Source organism: Chiloscyllium plagiosum, chromosome 7, assembly GCF_004010195.1.
Source record: "Chiloscyllium plagiosum isolate BGI_BamShark_2017 chromosome 7, ASM401019v2, whole genome shotgun sequence".
In the NCBI taxonomy this organism is placed as follows: Eukaryota; Metazoa; Chordata; class Chondrichthyes; order Orectolobiformes; family Hemiscylliidae; genus Chiloscyllium; species Chiloscyllium plagiosum.
Genome location: NC_057716.1, coordinates 39185996 through 39211483, shown reverse-complemented (window position 1 = coordinate 39211483; position 25488 = coordinate 39185996). Strand labels below are relative to the sequence as shown.

At 41.2% G+C, this 25488-nt stretch overlaps 1 protein-coding gene across 5 annotated transcripts in view; it reads right to left on the bottom strand.

Annotated features, from left to right (window-relative positions):
* The window catches only part of nckap1 (NCK-associated protein 1), a 214952-nt gene that overhangs the window by 174773 nt on the left and 14691 nt on the right, over positions 1-25488 (bottom strand). For 2 of the 5 annotated variants that reach the window (XM_043693453.1, XM_043693454.1), the window contains exons 2-3: positions 2257-2274; positions 1334-1444 (exon numbers count right to left, since the gene is read on the bottom strand). The exons of 1 other annotated variant lie outside the window; for it this stretch is intronic. In XM_043693453.1, the coding sequence (XP_043549388.1) occupies positions 1334-1444; positions 2257-2274 (129 nt within the window). The remainder of the gene's footprint in view (positions 1-1333; positions 1445-2256; positions 2275-25488) is intronic. 2 more of the 5 variants (XM_043693456.1, XM_043693455.1) reach the window with 1 other exon arrangement.

Below are 25488 nucleotides of genomic sequence, written 5' to 3'. Positions count from 1 at the left end.
AACTTTTAGTGGTTTGTGTAAAAATAAACGTGTACCTCTGAATGCCATTGTTTCCAGTCTTTCGTCACTTAAAACTCTGCTTTATTTCAATTCTTCCCTCCCAAACATCCTCACACTACATTCCATTTGCTCTTTCTGATTTATAACCTGTCTATATCCCTTTGCATAACTTACTAAATAGCTTTGTAATAATCAGCAAACGTGGACAGATTACACTCCTTAAATTGCTGAAGCTCTAGCAATGATCCTTGTGACACCAACCTAGTTACGGCCGGACAACAACCCATTAATTTTGACTGTTTTCTGTCCATTTGCTCATCTTCATTGAATGCTTAATTTATTAACCCCATAAACTCCAATTTCCTATTTTAGAACTGCAACACTCCAAGTCCTTTTAATTAGCTGTAAATTACACTGAGGTGCCCTAAATATATCAAAGATATTTTTTCTGTAAATATGAAATACAAATCTTTCATACCTTAAATGTGACATAAGAAAAAATCTTTTACAAGATAAAGGTAAGATTCTTGATGAACAACGTTCCAGTCTAAATAGACAATAATCATTTTAAACCGATCCAACTGTCTCTACCATAGTCCCCCACCCCATCAAACCCACAAAGGTGACAATATATTCAAAACAATCCTACATGGTCTTAAGGACTTAAACCCAATGGCTTGAATTTCCAATTGCAATTCTGTTCAAGATTATGAAGTGAGAAAGATAAAATTGAAATCGGGTGTGGAATGGAAAAATTCTTTTAAATTAAACATCCAAGATTCTGAAATAAATGCAAAGAACTGCAGATGTTGGGAATCCTCAGCAGCTATGGTAGTACCTGTGGGAGAGAAACAAAGTTGAAGCTTTGAGTCAAGCATGACTCTGCTTCAAAACTCTAAAGACAGAGTTACAAAGACGACAAGAATAGGTTATATTCAAATCAAAATTTTAATTCAGTTTCTCTCTCCATTGATGCTACCAGGTCAGCTGAATATTTCTCCAAAAAAATAGTTTGAGTTTTGTCACATTTTTGAAACAAAGAAAAATAAATTTAAACAGAATAAAGAAACCCAGACCCTACTACATGTTTCAGTACATCAAGTTACCATCAGAAATCAAGTACTTAGCATTACTCAATGTAATCTTGAACAACAAGACTACTTACGTGTACTTAGAAAATTGCACGTTGAAATGCATTTTGAAATTAATTATGAAAACTTTAAATCAATTATCTAAATGTCAATTCAAGTTCAGGTACATTGCAATTTTCATCAAAATTTCATAAGTCATGGAAGTTACATTATAAATCCATTCAAACTTGTTCAGTACTTACACTGTTGTTGCGAGTATCAACAACTGGAAACTTTTTGACAATGTATTTGACAGCAGATTCCAAGTTTTTGTCAATTAAGTATGAAGGTTTCGCCTTTGGATCCCCACATGCCTACAACAAAGAATAAAAATATAGACATTACAATGTCTTGGAGAGTCTTCCATTAATACTAAACAATTAAATGTTTGAGCAGTCAACCAGCAAACTAAGGATTTTAAGACCGCTTTCAGTGAACAGGTGACAGAATGAATAGGCAAGTGCAAGGGATCGTCACAACTGAAATATGCAATGGGAGATAGAGAACAAGAGATGTGCTACAGAAGTGTTATAGAACACAGTAGTATAGCAGAGAGTTAACTGGTTCACTCCTTAAAAAGAAAAATGCATAATTTAATCTAAGCACTACTAAGGTAGGGACTAAAAGAGGTTATTCAAAACTGGCAGATTGCAAACTTCAAACCTTATACATCATATTGCTTTCACACTGCTTTGTGAATGCTTTACATGCTCAATTTAAACCTAAAATATGTTAATAGGGGAACATTTTAAAGCAGTGCACACTTCTAAGTTTTGGTCTATCATCAAACATTTTCCCCTTGGAAAATAAGTTCCTTGCTGATCTCAAGAAATTATGTGTTTTTTTTCTTTCATTGTTGGGTGCTGTTTTGAAATGAAAGGTTTCAGTGGCATTCCTAAGGGGATGCAGAAGCATATGCATGTGACAGTTAGAAGGAACCAGATACAGCGTGTAACCCAATCTAAAAGTATGAAGCAAGAATCCGAACAGTTAATTTTATCTAGCCTGCTACTCAATGATTTTGAATGGCTCATTCAATGTCCTACGCGTTGTGAATCACAAAGAGAAAAGTCATGGGTGATGAGGCTGGTCTGATAGCAGAGGGAAGGTGAAAAGCTTTGCAAACCTTCCAAACTTGTCCTTGCTGTGGAAGCATTGTAACAGAAAAAGAGAACACATGTAAAACACAAGTTTCCAACATCTGACATGCGTCTGCACAAAATTTAGGGAACAATACTTTAAATGCCTAATGACATGTGTAAACAGAAAAAGTGCAGAGATTCAAGACAAGGAATCATAGAGAGATCAAATCATTGCCTGTCCATGTAAAACTTTAAGAGCAAGCTCCCTGACATGCACTTGCATGCACTTCAGTTTAGCTGTGGAGTCTCAAATTTATGAAATTTATACTAATTTGGCACCATACAGGAAGATAGATTGCTAAATTATTATAATTCAGTCCACAGATTCAGAGACAGGAATGTGCATGCAAGATCACTTCAAAGGCAACATGAAGGACATCTGAGGAAGTCTGCAAGACCTCATTCATAGAATAATAAAGGCATTACATACAATTAATGACAGAATCTGGGCAGAAAATTTGAAGTTGCGAAAGAAAATGAGTTATAAAATAATTTGCAATCCTTTTGAAATGCTGAATGGTGTCTAATATGGATTGCAATAACAAAACTATTAACAGTTTCTTAAACCTGCAATTTTTTTTTACCTCAATCATGATTTCATCATGAATGTTTCATATAATTTTAAACTTTAGGTACAAGTTACTAAATGTCCTTAAATATTGTAATTGAAGAAATATTTGACTATACAAAATAACAAACATGAACAAGTTACTTACAACATGCAGTTTCATACAAACAATAATGTGGTTTATGGTCACTATATTTTCTTTTCTTTCTCATATACTGACATAAAGAGAGCTGTTTGACATCTGTAATGTCATGCTTTCATGTAAACTGTACATGCTTTTACAGCAGCACTGCTCAAGGGACGTGTATAAATATAAATTGTAACAAAACGTACTGCTTACATTTGTGCCTGCCTAAGGTTGCCTACATTCACAGACAAAAGTAACATTTTTGTTCTGAAGGCATTTCAGAATCATAACAGGATGCAATTATGGTCATAAAGCATCAGACTACCAAGACCAAATGGCAATCACATGTGCATTGATTTGAACTAACTGCAAATAAGTAGATTGTTATCTTGTGGAAACAGAGAATTGCACTTTCAGCTAAAGGAATTCAGGTTTACCCCATCCACCAGCAGTCATTTCTTAATACATGTGCAACTAAATAAATCAGTAACCAATTAAAATTGTAAGTTTTGCATCAATAAATGTTGAGAATGGAAAATTAAATTTTTTAACAATAACCTGCACTAAGTACAATTTAACATTGTATGCCAAAACTTGATCAGGAAGTGTTAAGGACAATCTTTTAGGGAAAAATAGAAGTAAAGGCAGAGAACCTCAAAGGGGGATCTCCAAAAGCTTTGGGCTTTAGCAGCTGGAAGCACCACCACAAAGAGGAGTGCAAATATCAGAGAGGGGTAAGGTCACAGACAGATTTCAAAACAAGAATCTTAAAACTGTCGCACTGTTTACCCAGGAGCAACTGTAGATCTGCAAGCACAGGGATTATGGGCCAACAGAACTTGGTTCAAGTAATGACCTGAGCAGTAAGGTCATAAATAGTCAACATTAGCTTTACAAAACTTGGAATGAGAAGCTGGCCAGGAGTAGTGAAATATTCGAGTAAAGAGATAGCAAAGGTAAGTATGGATGAGGGTTCAAGAGAAAATTAGAGGTGTTTTGCTCAAACAGAGCTTTAGAAGGCAGTAGAGGAGGAGTCTTCAAATATTTTTAAATGATAAAGTAGATAGATTGTTGTTAGGCAGGGTAATCAAAAGTTGTCTGAAGTAGACGAAATGTGGAATTTAAAACAAACAGACCAGCCACAACCCTATTGAATGGCAAAGCAGATTTTACATGCTGAATAGTGTACTGCTGCTCCTATTTCTAATGTTCATTATCCTACCTCAGATTTAAATCAAAAATACATCAAGCATATTTGCTACAAGCATTTAAAAACTTACTCAAATGTGAAACTGGTAGCTGTGTTATGGAGACCTCTCTCAGTTGATAAACTATTGCATCGATTGATGGTATTCTAAACCAAGCGTTACTGGGCTGAAATTGGAATTGGATGACTTATCACCACACTTCTCTGCATGAGCTTCCAGAATATCCGCTAATATGAAAATAAGGTATTTGCTTTTGATGAGCTGTGGCTGACTGTATTGGCATTCTGGTTTTGATGACACTGACTCCTTAAATGACATCTCCTCACTTGGCCATATATTCCACCAATTTCCCTACCCACTATGGTGGCCACTATCAAATTTACAGGCCTGATGTCCTCCAACCTCACTGATACCATCTTCATCTTTGAGCTTCTTGGCTTGTTTCACTCCACTCACCACCTTTCAAAATCCCCCTTCTGTGCTGTATACCTACAGTACCAATTCTCTTGGAGTGACATCACGGTTTCCCTCCCTCAGCCTCCACATCAAGTGACTTCTCACTCATACCGTTTTCAATTTCTATCTCAGCCAGCTGGACACTTGATATTTTGCAAGCATTCAATGGTGATTGTGCTCTCTCCTCTGAATTTCTCCCTTAATCGCTCTTTCCACATAAACTCCCATATTCACAGCCATAAAGAAGCTAAAACATTTCCAACTTTTGTTGCCTATGGTACAATCAGGGATACATACTCAATGAAAAGTGCCACAATCCTCTCAAAGGCAGATGTCTCAAGTTTGTCAGCACTCCTCCAATATGGCTTTGTTTGCTTCAACAAGTTGGAAAACAACTGCATTTCCAAGTATTACCATATGACTTTGCCTTAGGAAGGAAATTCCAGGATTTGTGGATGAAGCTACAATAGATGGACTGCAGCAGCTCACCACCTTCTCAAGGGCAACTAGAGACAGGCAACCAGTTGATGCCGACATCCCATGAGTGAATAAGCTTGCCGGAGTCAGATAACCGGGAAGCTGCCCAAAGCTCCTCTATGACGATGCTAAGTGTGAGATGAAGATCTTAAATATCAGTTGTCACACATGGAAGCCACTAGCTGATGACAGAGTAATGTGCTGACACTCCCATAGGCTGGCATGACCACAAACACCAGTGGCCACAACCACCAGTGGCCAATGTCAAACAATGTTGCAATTTCATGGAGCCTGCCTCTCAAGGATTGGTCCCTTCAGCCGTCAACAAATTGCATCATATGAAGCCACATCACTCAAAATGGTTGTCATTTGCATGTCTCTCATCTTTCAGAGGGTAAGATGCCAACAACAATCCCTTCATCTACCCAGCTCTCATGTTCTTCCTCTTCCCTTCGTGCTAATTACAGCACACATCTTTGACAATGATCAGTTTCTTCTTTACCTCTGCATCCACATTTCCATCCTAATGATATTTTCACTGTCTCTGCTGCAATTTACTTCCAAGTACCCTCAATGATCTGGACTTGGCTCTTGACCAGGAGCTCCCAACATGCTCAAACATATCCTTGTCTCCATCTTTCATGTCACAGTAAAATCAGAACTCTTTCATCACCTACATATAACCTGACTCCATTCAATCAAGATGTGTGAATGCATAAGAAACCACTGGTTCTAGCCATTCACCATCATAAGGTCCACATAAAGCACTGTTAGGTCCTGTTTGCATTTGCCGAAGTACCATTCCAGGCTCATGAAGAATTCAAATATAACCCCCACTTAGTTGCTGTACTACACAAACTTTCTTGAATGTTTTGCTACCCAACTCCAGATTTAAAAAAAAGAGATTGCTAGCATTAAAAAAGGGATATAAAAAGGAGGGGGCACAATATCTGTTCAAGAATGATCTATGACATTGTATGGGCTCAACTGAATTAAAAAGGAGCTATCACACTCCTGGGAATTATTCCCCCAAACTGTCAGAGGGAGCATGAAAAACAAATGTGCAGGCAAACCACAAAATTAATAAAGATAGTATAGTAATCATGGAGGATTTCAGTATTAAATGGGATAGAATTAGTGTAAAAGGCAGAGATGAAATCTTAAACACTTTCAAAACAAACTTTACAGCCAAAAGGCAGCAAGTCCAATAAAAAGGTCATGTTGCGGCTGTACAGGATGTTGGTTAGGCCATTGTTGGAATATTGCGTGCAATTCTGGTCTTCTTCCTATCGGAAGAACGTTGTGAAACTTGAAAGGGTTTAGAAAAGATTTACAAGGATGTTGCCAGGGTTCGAGGATTTGAGCTACAGGGAGAGGCTGAACAGGCTGGGGCTGTTTTCCCTGGAGTGTCAGAGGCTGAGGGGGTGACCTTATAGAGGTTTACAAAATTATGAATGGCAAGGACAGGATAAATGGACAAAGTCTTTTCCCTGGGGTGGGGGAGTCCAGAACTAGAGGGCATCGGTTTAGGGTGAGAGGGAAAAGATGTAAAAGAGGCCTAAGGGGCAACTTCTTCACACAGAGGGTGGTAAGTGTATGGAATGAGCTGCCAGAGGAAGTGGAGGAGGCTGGTACAATTGCAACATTTAAAAGGCATTTGGATGGGTATATGAATAAGAAGGGTTTGGAGGGATATGGGCCAGGTGCTGGCAGGTGGGACTAGATTGGGTTGAGATGTCTGGTCAGCATGGACGAGTTGGACCAAAGGTTCTGTTTCCGTGCTGTACATCTCTATGACTCTATGATTCTAGATGGGGGACAGTTTGTTTCAATGAATGAAGCTGCACTCGTGGTAAAGAGTACTAGTTGTATAGCACTTTTGATGCAAGTGATGCTAATTCTGCCAAGTTTAGATAACTTATGGAAAAATACAAAAGCTAGGCCATTTCATATGTAATGAAAAGCAAGTGCTGACTGGTTGGGTCTTAACTGGCTTGGAGATTAGACCAAAACAGTTAACTCTCAGATCAGACAGATAGACTGGTCAGCATTTTGCTTTGGGATGCAGGGGAGTTCGTCTCCATGATCTGTTCTATTGAAAAAGTTGCACTGTTTGTACAAATTCCTTTCGCCTACACAAAGAGAACAGCAGCAGCACAGCACAGCAGAGTGAACCTGGGAATGAACAGCAGCAGCAGCTACCAGATAAACACCTGGGAAGTAGTGTTAGTCAGAATGGGACTGGTTTAGAGACGAAGTGAGTAGTGTCAGGAGGAAAATAAAGTATTTTTGTCGTTACAGTTTGTTAGGAATAAACAAACAGCGATAGTGGGAAGTATGATTTTGACGAGTATTGGGTAAGGTTGTGTAATTGATTCCTTTAAGTTGTTGCTGAAAAGCACAGCAAGGTCAGGCAGCATCCGAGGAGCAGGAAAATCGATGTTTCGGGCAAAAGCCCTTCATCAGGATATTTCCTGATGAAGGGCTTTTGCTCATAATGTCGATTTTCCTGCTCCTCGGATGCTGCCTGACCTGCTGTGCTTTTCCAGCACCACTCTGATCTAAACTCTGGTTTCCAGCATCTGCAGTCCTCACTTTTACCTCCTTTAAATTGTTGTCTGCAGTTCATACGATATAAAAGAGCAGATAAACTCAGCCCTGTAGAATGCTCCTCCTGCAATGTTCGGAAATCAGGGACACTTCCAATGTCTTTGCTGACTATCTCTGTGGCAAGTGTGTTCAGCTACACATGGAGCACCCATGAGGCTAAGCATGTTGTGGACAGCATGTTTAGCTAATTAGTCACTCCACTGGTGAGAGCTACACTGACAGAAAAGAGTTAGATGGCCACCAGAAAGATGACGGTGGCACAGTGGTTCGCACTACTGCCTCAGGAGCGCCAGTGACCCGGGTTCAATTCCTGCCTCAGGCGACTGACTGTGTGGAGTTTGCACGTTCTCCCCGTGTCTGCGTGGGTTTCCTCTGGGTACTCCGGTTTCCTCCCACAATCCAAAAATGTGCAGGTTAGGTGAACTGGCCATGCTAAATTGCACAGTGTTAGGTGAAGGGGTAAGTGTAGGGGAAGGGGTCTGGGTGGGTTGCACTTCGGCGGGTCGGTGTGGACTTGTTGGGTCGAAGGGCCTGTTCCCACACTGTAAGTAGTCTAATCTAATGAGTGAGTGTAGGCTGGCAATGCAGGAGTCCCCTGTAGCCATTTCTCTCTCTCCAACAGAATGCCTTTGATACTCCTGGAGGGAGAGACCTCTCAGGGAAAGCAACAGCAGCAGCCAAATCAGTGACACGACTGGCCCTGTTGTACAGCAGGGAGCGTCCAAGTGTAGGCAAGTGGAGTGATATTGGGCTGTATAGTTCAGGAGAAAGTGAGGTCTGCAGATGCTGGAGATCAGAGCTGAAAATGTGTTGCTGGAAAAGCGCAGGTCAGGCAGCATCCAGGGAACAGGAGAATCGACATTTTGGGCATACGCCTATGCCTGAAACGTCGATTCTCCTGTATAGTTCAGGGCACAGATAGGTGTTTCAGTAGTCAAAAGTGAGAGTCGACGATTGTGTGTTGTCTACCTGGTGCTGGATCAAGGATGTCTCTAAGAGGGCACAAGATAATCTGAGGGGAGAAAAAATGAGCAGCCAGAGGTTATGGTCCACATTAGTACTAAGGACATATGCAGAGAGAGAAATTGTCTTGCAAAGAGAGCTCAGGGAGTTAGGTGGGAAGTTGAAAAGCAAGATCTCTTTGGTCTCTTGGGGGCGGGATGGTGGCTCAGTGGTTAGCACTGCTGCCTCACAGCACCAGGGACCTGGGTTGAATTCCAGCTTTGGGTGACTGTGTGGAGTTTGCACATTCTCATGTCTGCGCGGGTTTCCTCCGGGTGCTCCAGTTTCCTCCCACAGTTCAAAGGCGCGCAGGTTAGGCGAATGGACTATGCTAAATTGCCAGTGTTCAGGGATGTGTAGGTTAGGTGCATTAGTCAAAGGTAAATATTGAGTAATAGGGTAAGGGGATAGGTCTGGATGGTTTACTCTTCAGAGGGTCGATGTGGACTAGTTGGGCCAAATAGCCTGTTTCCACACAGTAGGGATTCTAAAAAACGGCTGTAACATTGAGATTATTCACAGTGCTACATGCCAGTGAGGCCAGAAATACAAAGGTAATACAATTGAATGTGCTGCTAAAGAGCTGGTGTAGAAGGGATGAAATCATATCAGGATCAATGGGATCTCTTTCAGGGCAGGTGGGACCAGTACAAGGAGGACAGGTTGTGCGTAAACTGAAGGGGAACCAACATCCTGGCAGGAAGGTGTGCTACGGAGAGTTTAAATAGTGTGGCAGGGGGTTGGGAACCAGACCAGTAGGGCAGCATATGGAATGTTTGAAGAAGAGAGTGGTTAAATCAAAATTACAAATCACACAACACCAGGTTATAGTCCAGCAGGTTTAATTGGAAGCACTAGCTTTCAGAGTGCTGCTCCTTCATCAGATGGTTGGAGGACACAATTGTAAGACACAGAATTTATAGCAAAACTTTACTGTGATGTAACTGAAATTATACATTGAAAAATATCTTGACTGTTTGTTAAGTCTCTCATCTGTTAGAATGACCATGATAGTTTCACTTCTTTCATATGTAAATCACAATTTTTTTTTAAAAAAGTTACGTTCTCAGGTTAACTGCAACAATTGGTATCAGCCCAGATAAGATGTTAAGATGTTGAAGGCGTTAGCCCTCTGTGATCCCTGTCCATGCCATAACGTTTAGACTGATTTGAATCTAAAAAGTGAGTTAACAGAGTCTTACATGGATTCATGCAGTTTTTGAGCAAAGTACAATGCAACTGCACAAGTACAAATACTGGGGGGTGTCTCTCTCACAAACACCCACAACCCCCCACCCCAGACACATACACACACTCCCACATGCACTCAGAGACTTAGACCACTTTACACACACACACACATATACACTCACTCTCACAGACAGACAGTCACAAACCCCTATTCCAGACACACACAAACACACACACACACACGTTTTTGGGGTGAATTTGTACTTACAAATTAACATTGTACTTTGCACAAATACTGCATGAATCCATGTAAGACTCTGTTAACTCATTTTTTAGATTAGAATCAGTCTAAACATTATGACACAGACAACAGAACACAGAGGGGCTAACACCTTCAACATATTATCTGGCTGATACCAATTGTTCCAGTTAACCTGAGAACGTAACTTTTTTAAAAAGTTTTGTGATTTACCTATGTAAGAAGTGAAACTATCATGATCATTCTAACAGATGAGAGACTTAACAAACAGTCAAGGTATTTTTCAATGTATAATTTCAGTTACATCACACTGTAAGCTTTTGCTATAAATTCTGTGACTTACAATTGTGTACTCCACAACCACCTGATGAAGGAGGCAGCACTCCGAAAGCTAGTGCTTCCCATTGAATCTGTTGGAATATAACCTGGTGCTGTGTAATTTTTAACTTTGTACACCCCAGTCCAACACCAGCATCTCCAAATCATGGTTAAATCAAGCAAGTATAATAGAAAGAGGAGGCAGAGCTGGGTTAATGAACACGGCAGGACGAGCAGTTGAAGTGATTTTATTTTAATTCAAGGAATGTAACAGATAAGACAAAGGAGTTTAGAGCCTGGATTAGAATGGGACTACAATCTGGGGGTCACAGAGGCTTGGTTGAGAAAAGGGGCAGGATTGGCAGCTCAATGTTCCAGAGTTTGTTTTAGGTGTGGTAGAGGGAGATGCAAAAAGGGGTGCAGGATTGCATTACTGATTAAAGACAATGTCACAGCTACACCAAGAGGGGGCATCTTGGAGTACTCATCCAGCAAGGCAATATAGGTAGGATTTAGGAATAAGAAACGTACAATCACTATGATGGGGTTATACTAGAAGTAGTTGTCGTTGCTCACTGAGTTGGAAGATTTGTTTTCAGACATTTCGTCACATACTAAGTAACATCATCTGAGAGCCTCCAGTGAAGTGCCGGTGTTACGTCCCACTTCCTATTTCTGGGTCTTGGTTTCTTAAGGTGGGTGATATCATTCCTGGTTCTTTTTCTCAGAGGACGGTAGATGGGGTCCAAATCAATTGATGGAGTTTTGGTTAGAATGCCAAGCCTCTAGGAATTCCCATGCGTGTCTGTTTAGCTTGTCCTACGATGGATGTGTTGTCCCAGTCAAAGTGGTGTCCTTCTTCGTCTGAAGGAAAGGATACTAGTGAGAGTGGGTCATGTCTTTTGGTGGCTAGTTGGTGTTCATGTCTCATGGTGTCTGTTTGTCCGATGCAGTGTTTGTTACAGTCCTTGCATGGTATTTTGTAAATGACATTCATTTTGCTGGTGGTTTGTATCGGGTTCTTTAGGTTCACTAGCCGGTATTTAATTGTGTTGGTAGATTTGTGGGCTACCATGATGCCAAGGGGTCTGAGTAGTTTGGAAGTCATTTCAGAGATGTCTTTGACGTAATGTAATGTGTTTAGAGTTTTCTCGGCATGCTGCATCTGCTTGTTTGGGTTTGTTATTGAGAAATGGATGGCACGGTGGCTCAGTGGTTAGCACTGCTGCCTTACAGCACCAGGGACCCAGGTTCAATTCCTGTCTCAGGCAACTGTCTGTGCGGAGTTTGCACATTCTCCCCATGTCTGTGTGGGTTTCCTCCCGGTGCTCCGGTTTCCTCCCACAATCCAAAGATGTGCAGGTTAGGTGAATTGGCCATGCTTTATTGCCCATAGTGTTAGGTGAAGGGGTAAATGTAGGGGAGTGGGTCTGGGTGGGTTGCTCTTTGGAGGGTTGGTGTGGACTTGTTGGGCCGAAGGGTCTGTTTCCACACTAAGTAATCTAATCTAATTTAATCTAATCTAAAATCGGCGGACTGTGTTATTGTGTACCTGTTCTTCTGGAATACACTGTATAGGTATTTTTCCTCTACTGTTCGTAGTGCTTGGGTGCTGCAGAGTGTTGTGGCTTGTTGAAATAATGTCCGGATGCAGCTCCATTTGTGGGTGTTCAGATGATGATGCTGTAAGATTCCCAATGGCTAATGGGAATTAGAGGAACAGATATGTAAGCAGATCACGGAAAGATGTGGAAACAACAGGGTTGTGGTACTGGTGATTTTAATTTCCCCAGTATTCTTGCTATCCACCCTGTCTATACCTCTCATCATTTTGTAGGCCTCAGTCAAGTCCCCCCTCACCATTAGTCTTTCCAATGAAAATAATCCTCATCTACTCAACCTCGCCTCATAGCCAGCACCCTCCATATCAGGCAACATCCTGGTGAACCTCCTCAGCACACTTGCCAAAGCATCCACATCCTTTTAGTAATGTGGTGACCAGAATTGTACGCAGTATTCCAAATGTGGCCAAACCAAAGTCTTATATAAGTGTAACATGACCTGCCAACTCTTGTACTCAATACCCCATCTGATGAATGAAAGCATGCCATATGCCTTCTTGGACACTCTACTGACCTGCGATGCCACCTTCAGGGAACAATGGATCTGAATACTCAGATCTTTCTGTACATCAATTTTCCCCAGGACTTTTCCATTTACTGCACATTTTGGTCTTGAATTGTACCTTCCAAAATGCATCACCTCGCATTTGTCTGCATTGAACTCCATCTGCCATTTCTCTGCCCAACTCTCCAATCTATCTATATTCTGCTGTATTCTCGGACAGTCCCCTTCACTACCTGCTACTCCACCAATCATAGCGTTATCTGCAAACTTGCTAATGAGGCAACCTACACCTTCCTCCAAATCATTTATGTATATCACAAACAACAGTGGTCCCTGCACAGATCTCTGTGGAATACCACTGGTCAGAGGTCTCCATTTTGAGACACTCCCTTCCACTACTACTGTCTCCTGCTGGCAACCAGTTCTCTACTCATCTAACTAGTACACCCTGAACCCCATTTGATTTCACCTTCTTCATCAGCATACCATACTTATCAAACACCATACTTATCAAACACCATACTGAACTCCATGAATATGACATCTACATCCATTCCCTCAATCAACTTTGTCACCACTTCAAAGAATTCTATTAGGTTTGTAAGACATGACTTTCACTGCACAAAACAATGCTGCCTATCACCGATAAGCCCATTTTCTTCCAAATGGGAATAGATCCTATCCCCTCCGTATCTTCTCCAGCAGCTGCCCTATCAGTGACGTCAGGTTCACAGGTCTGTAATCACCTGAATTTTCCCTGCTACCCTTCTTAAACAAGGGGACAACATCAGCAATTCTCCAGTCCTCTGGGACCTTGTGTTCAAGGATGCTGCAAAGACATGTCAGAGCCCCAGCTATTTCCTCTCTCACTTCCCTCATTAACCTGGGATAGATCCCATCCGGACCTGGGGACCTGTCCACTGTAATACCTTTTAGAATACCCAACATTTCCGCCCTCATGTCGACTTTTAGAGTAATCCAACATCTATCCGTAACCTCAACATCCCACCATGTCCCTCTCCTCCGTGAATACAGATGCTAAGTACTCATTAATAGTCTCACCTATGTTCTCTGACTCATATCTTTCCTCCTTTGTCCTTGAGTGGCCCAACCCTCTCTCCCTCGTTACTCTTTCGCTCCTTACATATGAATAAAAGACTTCAGGGTTTTCCTTAACCCTGTTATAAGGATATCTCAAGGTCCCCATTTAGCCCTCTTAATTCCTTGTTTCAGATTGGCCCTACTTTCCCAATATTCTTCCAAACCTTTGTCTGTCCTCAGTCGCCTAGACCTTAAGTAAATATCCTTTTTCCTCTTAGCCAGTCTCACAATTTCACCTGTCATCCACGGTTCCCTAATTCTGCCATTTCTAGCCCTCATTTTCATAGGAATATACCTCTCCTGAACTATAATCAGTCTCTCTTTAAAAGCCTTCCACATATCAAATGTGGATTTCCCTTCAAACAGCTGCTCCCAATCTACATCCCCCAACATCTGCCAAATTTTGGTATAGTTGGCCTTCCCCCAATTTAGCACTCTTCCTTTAGGACCACTCTCATCTTTGTCCATGAGCATTCTAAACCTTATGGAACTGTGATCACTATTCCCAAAGTAATCCCCTACTGAAACGTCAAACACCTGGCCAGGTTCATTTCCCAACACCAGGTCCAGTATGGCCTATTCCCAAGTTGGACTATTTACATACTGATCGAGAAAACCCTCCTGGATGCTCCTTATAAGTTCTGCTCCATCCACACCTCTAACACTAAATGAATCCCAGTCAATTTTGGGAAAATTAAAATCTTCTATCACCACCACCCTTTTGCTCCTACATCTTTCCATGATCTCCCTATATATTTGTACATCTATCTCATGTTTGCTGTTGGAAGGCCTGTAGTGCAATCCCAACATTGCCACAGCACCCTTCCTATTTCTGAGCTCTGCCCATATTGCCTCACTGTTCAAGTCTTCCATATTGCCCTCCTTCAGCATAGCTGAGATATCCTCTCTGACCAGTAATGCAACTCCTCCACCCCTTTCACCTCCCTCTCCATCCCACCTGAAGCATTGCTATCCTGGGATATTTAGTTGCCAATTATGCCTTTCCCTCAAATAAGTCTCAGTAATAGTAATAGTTATTCCCAGTGACTAATCCAAGCCCTCAGTTCATCTGCCATACCTATTGTACTTCTTACATTAAAACACCTCAGACCACCAGTCCCTTTGCGTTCCTCCTCTGATCCTGCCTACCCTTCCCCTTAGTCACGCTGACTATACAAATGATGATTTCAGCATACCTGTTATTACACAAGATAGTTTTGATATGCCCAATCTCAGTATCAGGCTTACAGTCAGCAGATGGCTGGAGTCCTATTCTTGGAGATTGCCAGTGAGATTGATCTTGGAATTTGTGGAATTGTAGAAATCCCAATATGTACATCAATCAGTAGTCAATTCAGTAGATAAAAGCTAAGAATTTTCTGATTTCACTAATATGTTAAGGAATTGAACTGACTGTTCCATTCTAATGGTGAATTTGAGTAAAGGATCGAGACTATTAAACTGTCAAGAAATTCTTTAGTGTAGCTGCAGACCGAAATATTGCAAATGTACCAAAAGGTTCATGAGTTTGATGAACATATTCAGATACAGGTGGTGCACTTAGGTTGCCACAAAATAATGTCAAAGTGCAGATGTCAATGGCTTATTTGAGTGATGAGCTGGCAAATAAGTTGATAATGTTGAAACAGAACACAGACATGCTATTACTTTCAGTATGTAGTGGTGTATGGTTTTAGCAAACGTGAAGGAATCCTTCATTCTGCACATTGAACATTTATTTAAACCTATTAAATCTGTTTTGTGTATCTTAGATTTGACGATGAAAAGATTAAAAGCATCAATTTCTAGTCTCCTTTTAAATAATGCTCAAGTTCCATGCTATTAATAAAATTTCTTAGAGGGGAAAGCTAACTTTACCAAAACCAGAAAGTGATTTAGTCAAGTGGACTGGAAACAGTTTGTTAAAGATAAATCAGTGTCAGATCAATGAGGGGTACTCAAGGAGAGATGTTGAAGATTCAGAACAAGAAGTGGGACTAAATCCACAGGCACATCGCCGTTTAAAAGGAGAATATAAAGAAGGCTAACGATGTTTAAAACCCAGATTATAAAAAGTGTCAAGAAAATTTGGAAAGCAAAGAGAGGGCATGAATAATTTTGGCAAGCGAAATAAAGGAAACCCAAAAGATGTTTTAAAAATACAACAAGTGCAAATGGATAATTAAAGAAAAGAAATGTTACTATTATAGTCCCTAATCAGTCCTATTTGTGGAGATACAGTAAGTTGATATGATTGATGTCTGTTTTCACAAAATAGAGGGACGAGACAGACAATCAAGGACAAAGACTGGAAAACATGAGATGAAATGGACATCAGGAGGCAGAAAATACAAAGGGATTGAACATTTCTAAAAGTGGATAAATTCCCAGGGCAGGATGAAATGCACTGTAGCTTGTTAAGGGAATCAAGAGAAGAGACATTGGAATCTCAGACCAACATTTTCTGGTCCTATCTGGCTACACATGTGGTGTCAACTACTGGAGTACAATAAACATTTGTATGATTGCTTAAGAATCTGTCTAATCTTGGTATTGGAAAAAATTGAGGGGCAGGATAAATTTTCATCTTCAAAGTTTGTGTGAAGATTTGTAGCTCGGGTGCTCGTTGTTGTGGTTCTGTTCGCCGAGCTGGAAGTTTTTGTTGCAAACGTTTCGTCCCCTGGCTAGGCGACATCATCAGTGCTTGGGAGCCTCCTGCAAAGCGCTTCTTTGATGTTTCCTCCGGTGTTTATAGTGGTCTGTCCCTGCCGCTTCCGGTTGTCGGCAGGGACAGACCACTATAAACACCGGAGGAAACATCAAAGAAGCGCTTCGCAGGAGGCTCCCAAGCACTGATGATGTCGCCTAGCCAGGGGATGAAACGTTTGCAACAAAAACTTCCAGCTCGGCGAACAGAACCACAACAAATTTTCATCTAGAAAGATTAAGATAGTCAACACAAATTGATGAATGAAAGATCACATCTGATCAATATGACTGATTTTTGAGAAGCAATAAGGAGGACAAATGGGGGTAGTGCATTTTATGTTTTAGGCTACTTCGAAAATCTAATGTGGTCTCCCATATTCAGCTATAATACTTTTGATATTGTTAGTATAGTATTATTTAGGGTGTGAATAGATCACTATTTCAAAAGTGCATTTAACTAATTTGTAATTACATAATGACATTAAAACAGGGATAAAAATTTTCCATATCATCCTGCTTTCTGAGAATAATACACATATATTATGTAAAAATTATCAAGAGTGTATCAGTAACGGTAGCAATGCTAATAAATAGGCAAGCATAAATTACTGGTAATCCAGACAGTAATTAGCTCAAATCTTTCTCAAGTATTACATCATTATTGCAACATCAATGCCAGATGGATTTCACCAAAGCAGATGATAAGTCCCATAAGTCACAAATAGGTTATAAAAATAAAAGCCCATTGGGATTCAAGGCAAAGTGCGAATTAAGGAAACCTATAATATGTTCATTTATTGTGGGTACATGGTGAAATTGGGATTTCCTCTAAATTACTCAGCACATAAAATCCCAATAAAGTGTAAGGAAAGGAACAGTTACCCTCAAATTTTAGTCAGTGAACATATACATGTCACAAACTAGCATATGCATACTGGAAAATATATTACTTATTGATCGTAAATTGTCTTTAACATAAGTGGTTGCAACATGACTTCATTTTTTTTACAATAATGTACTTCAAGTTAATGGAAATCTTTAAAACTCTGATTGCTCTTAATAAAACCATATTTTACTGAATAATATTAAAGTAGTGTACGATTCTAAAAGTACTGGACTTGATACTTTGGTAGAAACTCTGCATCAGTATACACAAGTCACTTAATGAGTAGCTAAATCAAGTTCTATTGTATAATTGAGATTCTGAAATTTCTCAGGAACATTAGAGGCACAGATTGTAGGTTTTACAGGCATATTAATGCATAAGCTGTCCATTGCTAATGCATGTTGATTGACACTATGGTTTTGCAGTGGGCAACCTGCAGATTAAAAATCGGACGGAACACATCATTCAAAATATTGATAAAGTACAGTTACATACTGTTTCCAGTAACATAAAGGGACTCGAGTTAAACTCTGGAAAATAATGCAATGATTGCAACTGATCTTCTAAATATCTCAATTGACCACAGCATCCTTCTGTCCAACACAAAGTAGCAGATGAATTGAAATTCAAGACACAAAGATAATTCGCTTCCAAATGTTATTTCTCAAATACTTGAATGAAATGAAAGATTCAGGGAGTCAATCACAGTCTGTCATTTCATTTGTTTTCCTGCTGAAAATGAAAATTTGCCCATGTGATTTTTTTTTCAATGTTTAGCAAAAAACAGGGAAAGATAGCATACAAATTGTGATGAGGAAGCTGTTGGAAAATCTATTTTTAAAACACTCCAGGAACAGCCACAGACAGGACTTTTCATATTTTAGACTTACTTCGAGGATGTAATGAGGTCTCCCATATTTAGCTGTAATTCTTTGGATATGGTTAGTATAGTATTATTTAGGCGTTGAATGGATTAGTACGTCATAAGTGAATTCAAGTAATTTGTAATTCCTTCAAAATATAGATAAAATTCTCCATACCATCCCACTTTGAGATATCAAGAGGATATCAGCCAACTCCTCTTGATAACGGCAGCAACATTAATAAATAGGCTTGTACAAGTTGATTGTAATTAGCTCAAAGCTTTCTAATCAATCATTATTTCATTATTGCAACATCAACGTGCAAGTCAGTGCAACTCAAGATGTGTAGAATCCGCTTGCAATATATTTTGCTGTGAAATACTCACATGGTCACAATAATTAAAACACACAGACATCAAAGGCCAATGTCTTAAGACAACAAAAACCTTCAAGATACCTCCCTGCATGTACTGAACTATCTTAAAACCTTGAATTAATCGCCACTTGGTAATATTTGAGGCCTCTGAACTTGAAACTGTAAATTAAATTAATTCAATGAGTACAAGTTATTTCCAGATGTTGCTGAAAAAAGTCTCATTTATTGGAGCTTTACTCTTCAAACAATAAAGCAACTTTCGTACATTGAAACAAAAAAGCCTAACTTAATAGGGAGAAAAACTTATAATTAGTCGTGTTCTTTAAAACCAGTGTTGCATGTGGATTGGTGAGGATGTCTCATCACGCATTCAATCTTTATTCTGGATCTTACCAGCTTTTTCTCAATTTCCCAAACTGTGTTGAAAATACACTTTCCTCAAAGATGCAGTGTTGAAGCTGCTGCTGAAACTCCCACAGCAACATTACATATAATGGCAATGTAAAGTACCAAACGCCATCCAGAAGGTCAAGCCACACACTGTTTGTTGCCCTGTATTATTCTTTAACATGGGATGTTTACTGATTACCTAATACTTTGAACTTATTTCTAATCAATAGGCATAGCATTCTATTCTAACACGACCCAACCCAGCTAATTTTTGTTATCTCAACATTCTCATTTCACAAAGTAACAGAAGAATTCCAGTTCAGTTCAATAGCCCATTTACAGTTCACTGGTTATATTTAAAAGACCGACACTAAACTCAAACTAAACAAACTAGTTTCACGCACTTCAGTTCTGAGCTGGGAAGTGATTTGCAGACGTTTCGTCCCCTGTCTAGATGACATCTTCAGTGCTTTTGAGCTTCCTGTAGCCACATACACAGATGACAAGGACCACAAATTCGATTGGGACAACACAATGATCACAGAACAAACCAAACAGAGGACAGCCAGAGAATTTCTAGAAGCATGGCACTCATCCACTGATTCCATCAAAAAACACACCGACCTGGACCCAATATACTGGCCAGTACAACGAACTGGAATCAGCAACTGGAAATAGAAGGAACGGAACCAAATAAATTCTAGAAGACGGTACAGGAGCCCTTCATAGGAGGCTCCAAAGCACTGAAGTTGCCAACTTCACAAGGAATAAAATGTCTGCAAACCAACCTCCCAGCTTGGTGAACATATCCACAACTACAACAGCTGGCACCTGAGCTACAAATCCTCACGCAAACCTTGAACTTCAGTCCCATTCACTTTCTAAATCTTGTACACTTATCTTGCTCAAGTACCTGCCCAATATATTTACCACTTGCAATTCCTCTACATCCAAAAGCAACATTTCCCAGGTCATTAGCATATGATGTGCAAGGTTTTCTCCAATTTTGACTGCACCATATCCATCCCATAACTCTTGCCCTAAACCATATATTATGAGCTAACGGATACAATTTTTAAAATATCTTATCTAAACCTGTCATAATCTAATCCACCTCTATCAAATCTTTAAATCTCCATTCCTCCATGGAGAACTACCCAGCTTCTACAATCTAATCTTATAACTATAAGTATCCTCATCCCAAAACCACTCTGGTTAATCTCCTTTGTAACTGAGCCAAGGACAGGTTCTTTTAAAAAAAACTTCCATTGACAGGGGAGCTGTTTTCGAACTTAACACTAACTGATGGAACTATATTGCACTGACCTTGCTAGGATAGTAACAAAATAGTCAGGATTCATTACAGGCAATTCCTGGGTTACAAATGGGTTCAGTTCTCGACTATGTTTGCAAATCTATTTGTGCACAAACCAAAACACAATATAGTACAATATAAAATAGCCTTTCCTAAGTATGAGCAAACGTTCACATCAGATCTTTGAATCTCATTTGTAAACATGAGCACTCATAAGTTGGGTGTTCATAAATCAAGAACCACATGTAAGTTGTGTATTCTACAGAAACATTACAATTTGGAATCTAGCTTTGTTTCCCTCAAAATAGAGCTGACTTCCTCTCTACAATGAAAATAATGCTCGATACAAGTAAGACCGACATGCTAAATTCACAAATGCATGATATACTCTAAAACTTCTTGCACATCAACTCTTAGCAGCTATTTTCATTTGAAATAAGCCACATTTTCTTTCAGTGTTGAGTACCAAATCAAGTACAGAGGAACCTCGATTATCCAAATATCAGATTATCCGAAGGAGATTGAGGTCCCGACAAAAACATTAAATCAAAGACGTGTTTCCAACAGTGATTTTGTTTACAGTGATTAAACAGGCACCATCTCCAAATGACTGACCTCCCGCCCTCTCTCTCTTGCCCCCCCCACACTTTCCCTGAAGTTCTACAGAGGGGTGTACCCTAAACCCCCCCCTTCCTCAGATAATCTCACCAACATTGTTCTGTGCAGGGCAAACGTGGAACCTGTCAAAAAGTTGCAGTAAAAAGTTGTGTGTGTGGTGCTGTGTGCGCGATACTTGGAGACTTACCCCACAAAGGCAGCAGCAGCCGTCTTGTAATTGGTGTCGTGTCTGGCTGCTCCGGGGCGGGGAAGAACATCTCTCATATACATGTGTGATATCCTGTCAAAGGTTTTCTCCTGGTCCAGGCTGATCAGGCAGATGTCCAACCCTCTGTTCTGCACGTGGGTGATCGTATCCCTGAGGAGTGCGAGACTATCAGCGATCTTCCTGACCGGTACAGCACAGATTTGGTCAGGGTGAATCACCGACCCCAGAGCAATAGGATCAGACTGCTCTACACCAATATTGTCAGTGCAGTCGCAATCAATGGGTGGGAATCAGATAGCTTCCCAGTCAGATCTGGAGTCAGGCAGGGCTGCCCTCTCTCTCCTGCCTTGTTTGTGTGCTGCATAGAGCCATTTGCTGAGTCCATCAGGAAAGATGAGAGCCTGAGAGGGGTGACTAATCCTGGCAGTGGGGGCCTGCAGGTTAAGGCCTCCCTGTACATGGATGACGTCGCCGTTTTCTGCTCGGATCCGCTGTCCGTGCACAGACTCATGTGCATATGTGACCAGTTCAAATAGGCCTCAGGGCCAAGGTAAACAGAGGCAAGAGCAAAGCCATGCTCTTTGGGAACTGGACGGCCAACCCTCGATTCCCTTCACCATCAGGACCGACCACCTGAAGGTGCTGGGGGGTGCGCCAAGTCTTGGGAGGAGCGTATCAGCAAAGTGAGGCAGAAACTGGGCAGATGGAAGCTACGGTCGCTCTCCATTGCGGGGAAAAAACCTGGTCATCAGGTGTGAGGCACTGTCATTGCTGTTATACGTGGCATAGGTCTAGCCTATTCCCAGAACCTGTGCCGCTGCAGTCACGCGGGCCGTCTTCCAGTTTATATGGAGATCAAAGATGGACCGGGTCCGAAGGGACTCGATGTATAAAGATCTGGGCAACGGGGGGAAAACAACACACCTAATGCCTGATGGCCACCTTTGTGTATGGCTGCATAAAGCTGTGCGTGGATCCCCGGTACACAAACACCAAGTGTCACTACGTACTGAGGTTCTACCTGTCCCCGGTGTTGCGAAGGATGGGCCTGGCCGCACTGCCGCGAAATGCTCACAGTAGTTGGACCGTTCCGTATCGCCTGTCTTTCATGGAAAAGTTTATGAAGAAAAACACCTTTGACCACAAGTCCATCAGGAAGTGGTCAGCACATAGTGTCCTTGAGACCCTTCAGGAAAAGGAGAGGGCGGATCCTATCAAGCGATCCCTGAGCAGACTGTCAAAGTCATTTGGCAGAATGCCTCATCGTCAGAACATTCCAACAAGCACCAAGACATGGCTTGGCTGGTGGTGAGAAGGGCTCTGCCTGTGAAATCCTTTATGCAGGCACGGACTCTCAGCCACACCGCAAGCTGCCCTCGAAGCGGCTGCGGGGGGGGACGATACTGTCACACACCTCCTTCTGGAATGTGCCTACGCAGAAGAAGTCTGGAGAGGAATGCAGTGATGTTTGTTGAGGTTCGTCCTGAGCAGCGCCGTGACACGGGACTCCGTGCTCTACGGCCTTTACCCCGGGACGCACACTGAGATGAACATCAACTGTGCCTGGACAATCATCAACTCGGTGAAGGACGCTCTCTGGGCAGTCCGAAACCTGTTGATCTTCCAGCTGAAGGAGTTGACCCTGACAGTGTTGCAGACTGGCACATTCCAAGGTCCAGGACTACGTATTGAGGGACGCGCTGAAGCTTGGGGCAGCTGCCGCCAAGGCGCGGTGGGGAAAGACCACCGTGTAACATCTGCCTGTCTGAGAAGAACAGGGGGCCCACGCAGTCATTTGGGCTCTGCTGACACCTTAGCTAAATATATGGATATGTGATTGATAAATGTACAGACCTGTATATAAAAATGATAAATTCTGATTTCTGTATGCAAATGTTTATGTATATATGGCATGACCAACCGTACAGACCAAATTATTTTATGAATAAAGTATATTTTTGAAATAAAAAAAGGTCTGGCTGCTCCGGGGGAGGGGGGAGGGGGGTGTGTGTGGATGGGGGGGGGGGGGCAGTCTTAGACGGGGTTGGGGACAGGGTCTCGCACGCCGTGTGCTCATGCAGTCTCCTGAACAGGGAGCAGACTTTAAAAACTCCCAACCCCAGAGGAAAGGCATTTAATCAATTTACCAAATACTCAATTATCTGAACGAAATAGTTTCCTTACAACTGTTAATCTAACTGATCTGGAGTTAGTCAGCTGCATTCTCTGTCTGCCTTTTTAAAAATAAGTACTACATTATCAAAAAATGACTCTCCATTCTTTCACAGCAAGTAAGTAGATTCAATAGAAACCTGACTTCTACAGAATCAATTTCCGATATCACCTCCCTCAGGCTCTAATGGTTTATTTGATTACGCACTGGCACTTTCCAATAGCTTAACAATAAAAATTATCCTTTTCTTCATTATAATACTGCTCATCTTGTTCTCAACCACCTCTGATGCATATCCTCATTAATATGAAAGACAACACAGCAAGGTAGGTAAATCCCCAGGACGTGATCAGGTGTACCTGGCGCTCTGTGGGGAAACTAGGGAAGTGATTGCTGGGCCCATTGCTGAGATATTTGCATAACTGATAGTCACAAGTGAGGTGCCGGAAGACTGGAGGTTGGCTAATGTGGTGCCACTATTTCAGAAGAGCGGTAAGGACAAGCCAGGGAACAATAGATCGGTTAACCTACCTGTGGTGGGCAAGATATTGGAGGGAATCCTGAGGGACAGGATTTACATGTATTTGAAAAGGCAAAGACTGATTAGGGATAGTCAACATGGCTTTGTGTGTGTGGGAAATCGTGTCTGACAACTTGATTGAGTTTTTTGAAGAAGTAACAAAGAGGATTGATGAGGGCAGAGTGGCGGATGTGACCATTTGGACTTCAGTAAAGTGCTCGACAAGGTTCCTCATGGTCATTGGTTCGTAAGGTTAGATCACATGGAATACAGGGAGAACGAGCCATTTGGATACAGGACTGGCTCAAAGTTAGAAGACAAAGATAGAAGATGGTGGTGGAGGGTTGTTTTTCAGACTGGAGGCCTGTGACCAGCGGTGTGCCACAAGGATTGGTGCTGGGTCCATGCTTTTCGTCATTTATATAAAATGATTTGGATGTGAATATAAGAGGTATGGTTAGCAAGTTTAAAGATGAAACCAAAATTGGAGGTGTAGTTGATAGCAAAGATCACGTCAGAATATAAAAGGACTTAAACAGATGGGCAAATGGGCCGAGGAGTGACAGATGGAATTTAATTCAGATAAATGCAAGGTGCTGCATTTTGGGAAAGCAAATCTTAGCAGGACTTATACACTTTATGGTAAGGTCCTAGAGAGTGTTGCTGAACAAAGAGACCTTGGAGTGCAGGTTCATAGCTCCTTGAAAGTGGAGTTGCAGGTAGATAGGTGTGGCTGTGCAGGACATTGGTTCGACCACTGTTGAAATATTGCGTGCAATTCAGGTCTCCTTCCTATCGGGAAGATGTTGTAGAACTTGAAAGGGTTCAGAAAAGATTTACAAGGATTTTGTCAGGACTGAGGGTTTGAGCTATAGGGAGAGGCTGAATAAGCTGGGTTTTTGTTCCCTGGAGCAGAGGCTGAGGGGGTGACCTTATAGAGATTTAGAAAATCCTGAGAGGCATGGATAGGGTGAGTAGCCAAGGTAGTTTCTCAAGGGTGGGGGACTCCAAAACTAGAGGGCATAGGTTAGTGAGAGGGGAAAGATTTAAAAGGGACCTAAGGGGCTACTTTTTTTAAACAGAAGGTGGTGTGCGTATGGAATGAGCTGCCAGAGGAAGTAGTGGAGGCTGGTACAATTATAACAGTAAAAGGCATCTGGATGGATTTTTGATTAGGAAGGGTTTACAGGAATAGGAGCCAAACACTAGCAAATGGGACTAGATTTAATTAGGATATCTGGTCTACATGGACGAAGGGTCTGTGTCCATACTATACAACTCTAGGACTATGACGTAGAATATAACTGCTGAATTTTATTAAAAAAGCAAAATTAGTGGCTCTTTACTTGCATATAACATTGAGAATAAAATAAATAAATTCATAGCACAAAAAATGTTAATGGGTGATGTTATGGCTATTAGGGAGACCAAAGCTGGGAAGTAAATATTAAAGGGTAAATGAAAGGACACAGGAAATGTAGAATGGTGAGGTGGTGGTGTTAGTTCATGAAGGAAAAATTCCCATGTATATTTTATGAATTCCAATCCTTTCTTCACCTTGTCATGTTCTGTCCCAATTGATAATTGGACAATTAAAGTCTTACAGAATAGTAATTTAGTTACTTCCATTCCCCTCTTCAATATGGCTGTATGTCTTTCCCATTTCCTTTGCCTAAATGTAAGGTCAGCATTACTGGTATAACAATCACTTTTC